Here is a 14,976-nt window from a genome sequence, read left to right on the forward strand (position 1 = left end):
CCTTCTTCAATCAGTGGGCAGTACAAAGTAGGCTGATGTTAAAATGTTCAAAGGAAGACAACAGAAGAACAAAGAATGAATATCACAGTAGGCTTGAGGGACATAGAAGATGGAAAGACAAAGAACTGCAGAGAGAGCTCCAGGGTACACTAAATATCAGATTTGATGTGAGTGGCAAGCAGGCACCACTTCACCCTCCTATGCCCAGGACGTCTTAACCAGTCATGAAAGTACTCCCCGCAGCACATATGGCTGCACTGTCAAAGTCCAAAATCCTCCTGAAAATAATTCTGCGAGAGTCACCACACAGAGTTGAGACTCACCCACCACCCAGCATATTTCCACGGGCTGGGCAGAAGCTGGCACCAGCTTGGAAACACGGTATGAGCCCAATCCACGCTGCCTCGCCACCCCAAGAAGCCCTTAGCAGAACACAGCAGTTTCTCTTGGACACCTAAAGATTAAGAGAGAATTTCGCTAGGGGAGCCCTTAAACCTGGGTGTGGGCCCCACCACTCCCTCTGCTACCCAAGTATCCAGGATTCCCAAGGGTATGGTGGTATGTGATCCTGGAATGGGGCAGACTGACTCTGGGGTGACCTCTTCCAGAATGTACTGTAACTGGGGGGTTTCCAAATGAGTTATATGAAGGAACAGGCCCAAGGAGAAAGAAACGCAACTGCTTGCTGGTACTTACAGGCTTGAGCAATTCCATCAGCGAGACAAAAAGACAGGAAAAGAAAACCACAGGTGTCACACAGAGGAGGCTAGTGGGACACCTGGCCTCTGGCAATGAGCCAAGGTCCCTGTGCCCCTCTGTCCACATCATGACAGTTGTTATCATGGTTTGGGGATGCGGCAATGCGGGTCCCTGACTGGCCATCCTTAAGGAAAGGGTCTCTTTCCTCCAGGCTGCCTTCGCTATCTAGCCAGAAATGACAGCACGGGGTTCCCCGGGCTTTGGACGCAGTGCAGCCAATGCAGGACCTCTGCTCAGTCAAGGGGGCGGGTCCCAGGATCACCAGGTCATCCCCATGTCCCTAAGGAACTCAAAGCCTTCTTTGCTGTTTAATCTTGAACTACCTCAAAATTCCCTGAAATCCACAGGAGACTGACAGGATAACTGATGTTTAATCAGTGGGTTATAAGTAAAGGGCATTTTAGCAGAACAGGAGACAACAGAGAACTTTTTAATATGAAAATAAAAGGGAACAGAATATTTCAGGGTCATCTAGGTGCAGTGGTTCATGCCTGTAATCCTAGCACTTTGAGAGGCCAAGGCAGGCAGATCACCTGAGGTCATGAGTTCGAGACCAGCCTGGCCAACATGGCAAAACCCCATCTCTACTAAAAATAAAAAAATTAGCTGGACATGGTGGCAGATGCCTGTAATTCCAGCTACTTAGGAGGCTGAGGCAACAAAATCACTTGAACCCAGGAGGTGGAGGTTGCAGTGAGCCAAGATTGCATCATTGCACTCTCACCTAGGTGACAAAGCAAGATTCCGTCTCCAATTAAAAAAATAAAATAAATAAATAAATAATGAAAAAAAGAATATTCCAGGGTTAATTTGCCTGGTTATAATTTAAAATAATAAAAGAAAGAAATAAGCTGCATGGATAATGCAAGGTCTTCTGTTCCAAGGAAAATAACCACTGTGACAGCAAAACCTTTGGGTATTAGGGCTGAGGTTGCCCTGGGAGGGGGGTGTCAGTCAGGTGCATCAACAGCCATCCCCAACTCTGTGGGCTCATGGAAGCTTTCAAAGCCTCACCCTTGAAATACTGGGTGGTGTCCTGCGGGGTAAGAAGCCCTGGCAGGCCATCAGCATGGCCTCTGGGAAGCTGGGAAGCCCACATGGCAGCAGAGTCCACACCCTGGCTCCAACCCCCAGGCCAACCAGCGGAAACAGCAGGACCTCCCCACCTCTGACCTGTCTCACACTCTGTCACTCTGGGAGTTCCAGGGCAGCTACAGTTACTTGGAATGTAAAATTAGGCCAATATGGTAAAAAGTATAAAAATGGCATGAGGCTGGGAGCTGTGGTCACGCCTGCAATCCCAGCACTTTGAAAGGCGGAGGCGGGAGAATTATTTGAGACCAGGAGTTTGAGACCAGCCTGGGTAACATAGCGAGAACCCTGTCCTACCAAAAATATATATATGCCAGGTACGGTAGTGCATGCCTGTGGTCGCAGCTACTTGGGAGGCTGAGGTTGGAGGATCACTTGAGCCCAGGAGGTCGAAGCTGCAGTGAGCTGTGACTGCACCACTGCACTCCAGCCTGAATAACAGAGGAAGACCTTGTCTCAAAACAAAAATTGGTATGTAAATATTTTGTAGATTACACAAGTATAAAATCAAGGCAAACTGCTCAGTTTCTCTGGTAGTGTTGCCTCAGAGAACTGGGAAGAAAGCAAAGACCAACCCACAGAATATCAACAGACCCAAAAGATCAACTGTATCTAATTCCATTTGTGACTCTGTTCACTTTACCAAGAGAATCCAGAAGGCGAGGTAGAAAATGACTACTTACACTGGAACAAAGCTTTAAACAGAAAAATGTGCCCAAGTGGATGGAAAAGAAAAAAACTAACTTCAGACCCTACAGGAGATGTACTGTACATTTATTTTTTGATGGGAATGCAGGTTTGAAATTAGTAATAAAATGTGTAGATTTCTCGTTTATAATTTTATTATAATTATTTCAATACACAATTCAGGCCAAGGAAAAAATTCTTACTTCACACAGCTATTCTTCTCATCATATTCTTTCTTCTCAGCCAATCTAAGAGGTTTCTCATTTGGCTTCTGACTTAAAGCACTAGAAATGAAAAAAAAAAAATTCATTAAAATTTGTGAACAGCAGCCTGGGCAACATAGTGAGTCCCCATTTCTACAAAAATAAAAAAATAAAAAACGCCGGGAACGGTGGTATGCGCCTACGGCACCAACAACTCGAGAGGCCAAGGTGGGAGGATTGCTTAAGTTTAAGAGTTGAACGCTGCAGTGCGCTGTGATTGTGCCACTGCACTCCAGCCTGCGCAACAAGAGCAAGACCCTGTCTCCTAAAAAAATGAAAAATTGGCCAGGCGCAGTGGCTCACGCCTGTAATCCCAGCACTTTGGGAGGCCGAGGCAGGAGGATTGTGAGGTCAGAAGATCGAGACCATCCTGGCTAACATGGTGAAACCCCTTCTCTACTAAAAATACAAAAAATTAGCCGGTATGGTGGCGGGCACCTGTAGTCCCAGCTACTCGGGAGGCTGACACAGGAGAATGGTGTGAACCCAGAAGGCGGAGGGTGCAGTGAGCCAAGATCACTCCACTGCACTCCAGCCTGGGTGACGGAGTGAGACTCCGTCTCAAAAAAAAAAAAAAAAAAAAGAAAAAAGAAAAAAGAAAAATTGTGAACTCCTTTACCCCAATCCTGAAAATATCTTTATTTTCTGGATTACAAATTTAAGAAGCACCACTTAGGAATTGGTTTATCTACATAAGCACATTTCTGTGAGAACCAGAGCTTAGTTCTTTAAGTATAAAAGTCACTTCTGACACTTCTGGTGCTGGTGCTGGACAAGATGGAGTAGGCCTGCCACAACCTTTCTCTCCTGCTGATCACAACTAGAGATTCTCGATGAGGCCCCAACAGCAGGGGAGAGAAGTCAAACACCTGAAAAACACAGTCACCAGGACTTTCTTCGTTTTTCTTCTCTCTGTGTCTCTCTGTGTTGACCTCAGGATGACTATGTGGCAGATGCAGACACAAGAACCTCCAGGAGAGACCCGCCTCTTTCAAGCCAGGGAAGTGGGAAGAGGCGCCCTTTAAACCAGAAAGTGTGGGGAATCCCCATTGTTTTTCTTTTCTTTCCTCGCCGGGTCCCAAGGCCAGCTCTGATCTTGGAGCTGCACTCAGCAACAGCAACAGCAGTGTGGTGACCTTGAGCCCTGAGAGAAAACCCGCACCTGAAGCCAGAAGAACTGGGAGATGGGAGCTGTGGTCCAAAGACTGTGTGAGGAAAATTTCCATCTTTTTTCTCCCTTATTTGTTTTATTCTCAAGGTATCCCAATCCCACATTACTGCACACCAATGTCTCCAAGAGAAACTATCTGGCTAGAGGAACACGGGGAAGGAGCCCCTAGAAACTGGTTAACTGTGAGGGAAATTCTGAAAAGAAAGAGAGCTGGTTCATGACCCAACACAAGCCCCTGACTCGCCCCAAGCTATGCAGATGCAGAACAGTCCCCAAGCAGCATCGAGGGCCCAGAGCCAGAGATCACATGGCCACCACCATCCACAGATAACAAGGCAGAACATGAGGGCCTGACCTCATGGAAGTACCGACCTCCTGTGAAGACAAATGACACCAACCAACGCTCTCTAAAGAATGTGAACAGAAACCAGAGTCTCACAACATAACACTCAAAATATCCAGAGTAAGTCCAAAGTTACTCAGCACACACGGGCCCAGGAAAACGGATCGACTGCCAAGGGAAACGACAATCAGCAGGCGCCAACCCACGGTGGCTCGGGGTGGCAATCATCAGACACTCACTCCACAAGAAGAAAAGGTCAGCACTTCCGAGTGGAAACACACAAGTTCTCAGCAAAGAAATATAAACTTTTGAAAAAAAAAACAAGGAACATTTTAGAAATAAGAAATATAGGCCAGGTACAGTGGCTCACACCTGTAATCCTAATATTTTGGTAGGCCAAGGCGGGAGCATCACTTGGTCTCAGGAGTTGGAGACCAGCCAGGGCAGCATAGCGAGACCGCCACCTCTACAAAAAATTAAAATGTTAGCCAGCTGTGGTTATGTATGCCTGTAGTCCCAGCTACTTGGGAGGCTGGGGCAGGAGGATCGCTTAAACCCAGGAGTTTAAGGCTATAGTGAGCTATGATTGCTCCACTGCACTTGAAAGCCTAGGTGACAGAGCAAGACCCTGTCTCAAAAAAATATAGATATAATAAACAGAATACTCATAGGACGGGCTCAAGAGCAGAATGTGGATGGCAGAAGAGAATGAATGTACAGACAGATCAGGAGAATCATTAATCTGCAGAGTAGCAAGATTGAAAGGCTGAAAAAATGAACAGAGCCTCAGGGACTTTCTGGACAATATCAAAGTATCTGACATTTATTTCATCAGTCTCTAAAACGAGAGGAAAAAGAGAAGGGTACAGAAAAAGTATTTGTAGACATAATGACTATTTGATGTAAGAAAGGTACAAAAGAAGAACATTAACAAACCCCAAACATAAGAAATATGGTAGCAACGACGGCAAGGTATATCACAATTTTTTTTTTTTTTTTTTTTTTTTGAGACGAGTCTTGCTCTGTCATTCAGGCTGGAGTGCAGTGGTGTGATCTCAGCACACTACAAACCCCACCTCCTGGGTTCAAGCGATCATCACGCCTCTGCCTCCTGAGTAGCTGGGATTACAGGCACCCACCACCAACCCCAGCTAACTTGTTTGTATTTTTAGTAGAGACGGGGTTTCACCATGTTGGTCAGGCTGGTCTTGAACTCCTGACCTCAGGTGATCTGCCCACCTTGGCCTCCCAAAGTGCTAGGAATACAGGCGTGAGCCACCATGCCTGGCCGGTGTATCATAAGTAAATTGCTAAAACCAGTAATCAAGAGAAAATCTGAAAAGCAGTCAGAGGAAACGGCAGAGGAACAAAGGTACCAGTGACAGCAGAGGCGGTGCTGGGAACAACGCAAGAGAGAAGACAGTGGGGCAACATCTTTACATAAAGTGCTGTCGACCTAGAATTCTACACCTAGCAAAGGTATCCTTTTCAAAATGAACCTAAAATGAATACTTAAAAAAAAAAAGCTGAAAGAGTTCATCAACAGCAGACCCGCAATGCAAGAAATATTAAAGGAAGCCCTTTAGGTAGAAGGAAAATAATACCAGATGGAAATATGGATCTACACCACAGTAAAAAATACCAATGCAACCACGTAGGTAAAGAGAGAACATATTTTTGTTAGTTAACTCTCTCTAGAATATAATTGACTATTTAAATAAAAGTGAGATAGAGTCTAGCATTTATGATATATGTAAAAGTATAACATATGACAACCACAGCATAAAGTCCATGAGGGGAAGTGTGAAAGTCTACTATTTTGAGTTCTTAGACCATTCATGAGGTGGTACAATATTATATCCTTTCTGCAATTTCATTAATGTCACTGACATGTATCTTGAAGAGGACAAACTAAAGACCCAGCCTCTGATACTCATGAAACCGTCTTTCTCTTTCCGCCCCGGGTAACCACCCACCCTGTGCTGCCATCTGGCCACGTGAGGCCATCCCTCCCATCAGGACCACTCAGTGCCAATCTTCAGACCTGCCTTACCGAGACAACTCTGTCCAACAAGGCAAAGAAGAGACACACTCTAGGGCCACTACCAGTTTTCAGTCAACTTTGCTGTCAACCAGGTGTCACATTTTTCCTTTAAATTAATATGTTTAACCAAAATTTCCTGGGCCACTCTTTGAAAATGAACTATTTTCCCATCGGATTTTGTAGAACACTGTATAAGACAATATCACCCTAAGTCTCTTGTCAATTACACCGATTATTATTATTTTAGAGATACAGTTTCACTGTCACCCAGGCTGGAGTGCAGTAGTACAATCACAGCTCACTGAAGCCTGAACCTCCTGGGCTTAAGCGATTCCCCCAGCTCAGCCTCCTCAACAGCTGGGACTATAGGCAAGCACCATCACACCCAGTTTGAATTTTCAAATCATACCTTCCTTCTGGTACATCTGGATCAGCATATATGGTTATGCCTCTTTTTGTTGGCCAGTATGCTGAAGATTCAACACACTGTAAAAGAAAAACTTCTTTCAGAAAGAATGTATATGCTAGCAACATAATATACATTCTTTTAGAACCAAAATTCCATGGGAGTTATTCTCATGAACAATCATCCCAGACAGCTTTCATGCACACACAGACATGGAGAGACAAAAAACTGGAAAGTTGGGTGATTATGCCATTGCTATACTACATTAAACATCCAAATGGCAGGGCATTCCAGATCATCAGTATTTAAAATGCCCTGCAATCACTTTCACCTGTCTTGTCAAAGGGACGGAGAGCAGATTAGACTTGCACTTCACTATGACAGTGCCCTGGAATCCCAGATTTTCACACCTTCGTTAAAAGGAGGATGATTATCCAATTTTGTAGAAAAGAAACTAGGCTGAGAACAAGAGCTTGACATGAATAAGTTGGAGCTACTTTCTCCTTTCAAAATAAGCAAACTATAGGAAACTATCATGGCCAACGATTTTTTAATAGAAAATATATTTTTGGTTTCAGATAGATTTCGAAAGAGAAAATTTGAAAATTAACGCTATATGAACTCTGTATTGAAAGAACATTTTTAAAATACAACCTTATTTGTATCTTTTAAAGAGATGCAATGGTGTTTCTTTTCAGATTTGTTTTTAGGTGAATCTCTCAATGAATCCATATTACATTTTACAGCTTTGTCTGCAAAATAAAAATGGTAATAAGAAAGCTACACCAAAAAGTGATATTAATAGAAGACAGGATAAAAAGGAATATAATAAAAGCAAATACCATTATAAAATCTTAATATGTGAAATTTTTATGGAATATGAATTTGTAGTAAACCTTATTTGAGGGGATTAAATTTTAAAATCTTGTCTCAACCTTTATGTAAAAACAATTAAAATGTTCTAAAATTCCCATACCAGCTGACTAATAATGGAACACAACAGTATTTTCCCAATTTTTCAGATGACATTTCCCTCAGAAGACCATGGCAACATCTCCCAACACACAGGCTCTTCTCACAACGTGACTCTGCCTCCTGCCAAGAGGTGGGCTCTGTGTTCCTTTCCTGTGAACCTTGGTGAGCTCATAACCAACATGGAAGTGGTGCTGTGTGACTTCTAAAGCGATGTTACCAAAAGGCCGCATACTTGGGATCTGCTGTCTTGGACACTCACCTTTGAGGCCCAGCCATGACGCTCTGGGAAAGCGGCCACATAGAAAGGCTGCCGGCGTATTTCGGATGACAGCCCCAGCTGAGGACCCAGCCAAAAGCCAGCATCAACTGCCAGAACTTGCCTGAGTCCTCGGATCACTGCCCCTGCTTAGTTACCGCCAGCCCTCACGTCTCCCTGTCTGAGGCCCTGGACAGTGTGGAACAAAGGCAAACCCTCCTGCCATGCCCGTTCTGAATTCCTGACCACAGAACCCATGAGCATTATAAAATGGCTGTTGTTTTACCCAGCAATCATGTATTAGGGAAATACAGAGGCATTCTAGAAAAGTGTCCTACTATTAATAAAAGAAACACAAATTGAAATGACAAGAGACACCTTTCACCTATTAGTCACTGAAATAAGCAGCAGCACTAGAAATGTGAAATGATATTATAAACTGCCCTCACCCTTCCTTAAAGTAATTTGGAACCCAAGTCTGCATGTCATGTGGTCTTCCGGTTTGGAATTACATTATCAGGGTACAATCTTTTAGCCAAAAAGATAAACTCTGGAACCAGGAATGGAGGCGGTAGTTAAAATTCACCAAGAGAGAAACGTTCATACAAGACAAGCTCTCAAACAAAAATCACTAAGTCCACAAAGTAGTTCAACGCTATCATAAAGAGTTTAAAAAAAAAAAAAGGAGATTGGGAAAGAAATATTCACATCTGACGATATGAAGATAAAACATCTGTCTGAAAAGGACTTTTCAAATCAACTTAATTAAAATATCCAAGAAATAAAAGAAGTATTCATGAAACCAAAGAGGCCAAGTGCAGTGGCATGCCTATAATCCCAGCACTTTGGGAGGCCGAGGTAGGTGATCACTTGAGCTCAGGAGTTCAAGACTAGCCTGTTGAACATGGTGAAACGCTGTCTCTGCTAAAAATATGAAAGTTATCCAGGCGTGGTGACGCACACCTGTAGTCCCAGCAACTTGGGAGACTGAGGCAGGAGAATCACTTGAACCTGGGAAGCAGAGGCTGCAGTGAACTCAGACTGCACCACTGCACTCCAACCTGGGTGACAGAGTGAGACTCCATCTCAAAAAATATAAATAAATAAATAAATAAATAAATAGCCTAGCACTCCTTCCCCTTTCTCTCTTCCTCTCTTGCAGGTGACATGCAGCTCCTGTTCCCCTTCTGCCATGATTGGAAGCTTCCTGAGGCCTCACCATGAGCAGATGCCAGCTCTATGCTTCTTACACAGCTTGCACAACTGTGAGCCAAATAAACCTCTTTTCTTGCTAAATTATTCAGTCTCAGGTATTCCTTTACAGCAACGTGAACAAAGACACTCCCCTACTAGAAGAACTACAAAGTATATACTTGGGGAAGGAGAAAAATAAATCAGTAGTACAATAATATTAATTATATAATCAACATCTACTTAGTATTTATATCGAGAACTAATCTAAATGCTTTATATGAATTGATTCAATTCTATGTGATAGGTACCATGTACTTTATTGAATTCCATGTGATTTCTCGATGGGCACAATTATTTCCCCCTTTTCAGATTAGGAAAAGCAAGCACAGAAACGTGAAATAACGTGCCCATGTTTATTCAGCTAGTAAATAACAGATCTGGGATTCGAACCCAAGCAATTCCACTCCAAAGAACTTAAAGAAAAACTGACTGCAAAATGTATTTACAAAAGAACAAGTTAAATTAAAATTCTAGAAATTAGAACAGAAATGAAAAGAGGAGTTTAGAAAAGAAAAGGTGACGTTATTGATGTGAGGACAGACAATGATTACCTTGAAACTCCATTAGAAAGTATAAGTACAGGCCGGGCGCGGTGGCTCAAGCCTGTAATCCCAGCACTTTGGGAGGCCGAGACGGGCGGATCACGAGGTCAGGAGATCAAGACCATCCTGGCTAACACGGTGAAACCCCGTCTCCACTAAAAAATACAAAAAACTAGCCGGGCGAGGTGGCGGGTGCCTGTAGTCCCAGCTACTCGGGAGGCTGAGGCAGGAGAATGGTGTAAACTCGGGCGGCGGAGCTTGCAGTGAGCTGAGATCCGGCCACTGCACTCCAGCTTGGGCGACAGAGCGAGACTCTGTCTCAAAAAAAAAAAAAAAAAAAAAAAAAAAAAGTATAAGTACATATAAAATTTAAGACTAAGAGAAATGAAATGCAATATCTCTAAGAGTAAAAAGGAAGAGGGGGGAAAATGGTCAATTCAAGAGGAGGCAGAAAATAACAAAGAAAATAGAAAGAAAAATTATGGTCAACAGAAAACACAAAATGAGGCCAGGTGTGGTGGCTCACGCTTGTAATTCCTACACTTTGGGAGCCCAAGGCAGGTAGATCACTTGAGGTCAGGAGTTCAAGACTAGCCTGGCCAACATGGTGAAACCCTGTCTCTACTAAAAATACAAAAATTAGCTAGGCAAGGTGTGCGTGCCTTTAATCCCAGCTACTTGGGAGATTGAGGTGGGAGAATCGCTTGAAGCTGGGAGGCAGAGGCTGCAGTCAGCCATGATCTCACTGCCCGCAGTGAGCCACTGCACTCCAGCCTGGGTGACAGAGTGAGACTCTGTCTAAAAAAACAAAACAAAACAAAACAAAAAAACAAAAAAAAAAAAAACAAAAAAAAAAACCCAAAAAAAAACCCACAAAATGAGACAATGAAAAGACGTCCAAATATACATTAAATCACAATAAGGCTGGGCACAGTGGCTCACGCCTGTAATCTCAGCACTTTGGGAGGCTGAGGCAGGTGGATCACTTGAGGTCGGGAGTTCGAGACCAGCCTGACCGGCAACATGCAGAAACCCCGTCTCTACTAAAAATACAAAATTATCCAGGCATGGTGGCACACGCCTGTAATGCCAGCTACTTGGGAGGCTGAGGCAGAAGAATCACTTGGATCCGGGAGGCGGAGGTTGCTGTATGCCAAGATCAGGCCACAGCATTCTAGCCTGGGCAAAGAAAGCAAAACTCTGTCTGAAAAAAAAAAAAAAATCACAATAAATGTATGTGACTTGTCAAAGAATCATAAGTGGCTCTCATAATAAGGGAAATGCAAATGGAAACTCATCTAAGATACTATTTCTCACTGCAAACTGAAAAAGATCCAAAAACTTGAAACTCTCTGCTGGTGAGGTGTGGGCAAACAGGCAGTCTCCTAGATTCCCATGAGACTCCCAGATGATACAGTACCCACAGCATCTGGCAACAGAGATAAAACCATTCTTTGGCCAGAAACCCCTCTGCCAGGAATCTACCTTGAAGATGTAGCTCCACAAATACAAAATAATACATACTGGAAAAACTGGATGCCCACATGGAAAAAACAAAACCAAATCCTGACCCTTACCTCACATCGCTAACCTGAAATGGATCCTAGAATTAAATGTAAAAGCCAAAAGTAGAAAACATAGAGAAAGCAAAGTTTTCTTAAATAGGACATAAAATCCTAAAACAAAAAGAAGTGATTAGCTAGACTTCATCAAAAATCAAAAACTTCTCCTCTGAAAAATACCATTAAGAAAATGAAAAGCCACAGACTAGCAGGAAATTTATTTATAATACAAACGACATCTCCAGAATATATTTTAAAAACTCAGCCAGGCACAGTGGCTTGCACCTATAATCCCAGCACTTTGGGAGGCCGAGGCAGGAGGACTGCTTGAGGCCAGGAGTTTGAGACCAGCCTGGCCAGCATAGGGAAACTCTGTCTCAATAAAAAATAAAATAAAGAACAATAACTCTCAAAATTTATTATAAGAAAACCTAAGTTTTAAAACATGTAAACAGGAATTTCACAAAGAGCAGACAAATTGCCAACAGGAACATGAAAACATGTGCAGTGTCATAAGTAATGAGGAAAGTGATCTGCAATCCAGAAGGCCACCCCTGCCATTCCAATGAGAGTAACAGGTCTCAAGAGCTGAGAAACAGCACCCACATACCCTGCCCTTAGGGTATGGATGTGCTCCATCCAAGCAAAGTAAGCCAAAGAAAGGCCTCAATGCGCAGTGGCTCACGCCTGTAATCCCAGCACTTTGGAAGGCTGAGGCAGGCCGATTACCTGAGGTCAGGAGTTTGAGACCAGCTTGACCAACATGATGAAAACCTGTCTCTAAATAAATTTTGAAAATTAGCCAGGCATGGTGGTGTGTGCCTAGTCCCTACAACTGGGGAGGCTGAGGTGTTTGAGGATGCAGTGAGCCATGATCACACCACTGCACTCCAGCTTGGGCAACAGTGCAACATCCTGTCTCTGAAAAAAAAAAAAAAAAAAAGAATAAAGACCACCAAAAATGATAAATATGAAGGTAAATATAAAAATATATATTCTTATCTTAAAAATCTCTTTAAAATAGAATTAAAATTTAAAGGGACACACAAAATCTGTGGTCTCTGTGCTGGGGAGTGTGGCAGGGTCTGTTAGTTATCCTGGAATATCATTCAGTCCTTGGCTCCAGATCAGGGTCAGCAAACTCCTTCTGCAAAGCGCCAGCTGGTAAATACTGTGGGCTTTGTGGGACAGGTGGCGTGGGGCGCGACCACTCAACTCAGCTGCAACAGCGCAAAGGCAGCTGTATAAAATATGTAAGCAAATGAGTCCGGCTATGTTCGGTAAAACTTTATTTATAACTACTGAGATTACAATTTCATATAATTTTAATGCATCACAAAATATTCTTTCTCTTTTGATTTTTTCAACTATTTAAAAATGGAAAAATCATTTTTAGCTTACAGGTTGTACAAAAATAGGCGGCAGGCCAGATATGGCCCATGCCTGCAGTTTTCTAATTCTGAGGTAACAGAACCCCTGATTTTTAGTGGGAGCCTGGCAATCCAAAAGGACACCCTCTCCCAGAGCTTCATCCCCCACTAAGCGTGGCTGCCCAAGAACATTCTGGCCAAAGAAATGAGAGAGGAAGCACCATGTGCAACCTCTGAGTTGTGCCCTTCACCTCTTCCCCCTGCCCCCCAGCTGGCTGGAAGGGAGACACAGTGATAACTCATTTTGGAATAGGAGGATAGAGGCAAAACCTTCAGGATGGCAAGGCCAACAAGACAGAAAGAGCACAGACTCTGATAACCTGCCTGCATGCTTATGACATGTTAGAGAATTCAACTTCTTTCTTCTTTCAAAAAAAGAGAGAAAGAATTGACTACTTAATAAAAAATGATGAGGTACTGTGGGGTTTCTAATAAATGTAGAATTAAAATGCATGACAACAGGCTGGGTGCAGTGGCTCATGCCTGTAATCCCAGCACTTTGGGAGGCTGAGGCAGGTGTATCATCTGAAGTCAGGAGTTCCAGACCAGCCTGATCAACGTGGTGAAACCCCATCTCTACTAAAAATACAAAAATTAGCCAGGCGTAGTGGTGTGCACCTGTAGTCCCAGCTACTCAGGAGGCTGGGGCAGGAGAATCGCTTGAACGCAGGAGGTGGAGGCTGCAGTGAGCTGAGATGGCGCCACTGCACTACAGCCTGGGTGACAGGAGCAAAACTCTGTCTCAAAAATACATAAATAAATAAATAAATAAATAAATAAATAAATAAATAAAATGCATGATAACTGCATAATGGCCAGGAGGGAGGAAATGGAAGGAGGCTACTGCTAAGTTCCTCATGCTATCCATGAAGTGCCTAATACTGCTTGAAGGTAGGCTATGAGAAGTAAAGATGTTTACTCTAAACCCTAAAGCAACCACTAAACATACAAAACAAAAAACTATAGCTGACCAGGCATGGTGGCTCGTTCCTGTAATCCCAGCACTTTGGGAAGCTGAGGCCAGTGGATCACTTAAGGTCAGGAGTTCGAGACCAGCCTGGTCAACATGGTGAAACCCCATCTCTACTAAAAACATAAAAACTAGCCAGGCATGGTGGCACATGCTTGTAGTCCCAGCTACTCAGGAGGCTAAGGCAGCAGAATCGCCAGAACCCAGTGAGCCAAGATTATGCCACTGCACTCCAGCCTGGACGACAGAGTGAGACTCCATCTCAAAAAAAAAAAAGTTATAGCTAATAAGCTAACAAAGGAGTTAAAATGGAACATAAAAGGCACTTAATCCAAAAGAAAGCAAAAAGTAGGGTAAAGGGAACAAAAACCAGATGAGACAAACAGAAAACTAACAGCAAGATGCTAGATTAAGAGCCAACAACATCATACATTATATCAAATTAGAAAGCATAAGACCGACTATTTGATAGCACAACAGGGTGATTATAAGTCTTAAATAACTTAAATATATAACTGGATTGTTTATAATGCAAAGGATAAAGCTTCAGAGAATGAATACCCCATTCTCCATGATGTGCTTATTTCACACTGCATACCTGTATCAAAATATTCCATGTACCCCATAAATATATATACCTACCAAGTGCCCACAATAATTTTAAATGATAAAAAATTTTAAATAAATTGCATTAAATAGAAATGACTTAAATATTCCAATTAAAAGACAGAGATTGACAGATTGGACACAACTATATGCTCCCTACAAGAACTCCCCCTTAAATATAAAGGCACCAATAGGTTAAAACTAAAAGGACATGAAAAGATATATGTTAATATTAATCAAAATGGATCTAGAGCAGCTATATTAATATTAAGGTAGATTTCAGAGCAAAGAATACTATCTGGGATAAAGAGAGCCATTTAACAATGACTGAGTAAGCAATTCATCATGGGGACATAAAAATTCTAAGTCTTCATGCACCTAAATAACAGACCTTCAAAATACATGGAGGAAAAACTGACAGAACTGGAAAGAGAAAACAAAACAATTATAGTTGGCTATTTCAAAACCTCTTTCTCAATAATTGCCAGAACAGTTCATGGAAAATCAATAAAGATAAAGAAGATTTGAACAATGCTATCAACCAGTATGACCTAATTAAGATTTCTGTAACATTCTACCCAACAACAGCAAAGCACATATACTTCTAAGGTGTACA

General features: G+C 42.6%; 1 protein-coding gene across 2 annotated transcripts in view; it reads right to left on the reverse strand.

Annotated features, from left to right (window-relative positions):
* The window catches only part of TDRD12 (tudor domain containing 12), a 101,945-nt gene that overhangs the window by 49,864 nt on the left and 37,105 nt on the right, over positions 1-14,976 (reverse strand). For both annotated transcript variants that reach the window (XM_050771973.1, XM_050771974.1), the window contains exons 9-11: positions 7,420-7,517; positions 6,769-6,845; positions 2,742-2,822 (exon numbers count right to left, since the gene is read on the reverse strand). In XM_050771973.1, the coding sequence (XP_050627930.1) occupies positions 2,742-2,822; positions 6,769-6,845; positions 7,420-7,517 (256 nt within the window). The remainder of the gene's footprint in view (positions 1-2,741; positions 2,823-6,768; positions 6,846-7,419; positions 7,518-14,976) is intronic.

The sequence above is a fragment of the Macaca thibetana genome, chromosome 19, assembly GCF_024542745.1.
Source record: "Macaca thibetana thibetana isolate TM-01 chromosome 19, ASM2454274v1, whole genome shotgun sequence".
In the NCBI taxonomy this organism is placed as follows: Eukaryota; Metazoa; Chordata; class Mammalia; order Primates; family Cercopithecidae; genus Macaca; species Macaca thibetana.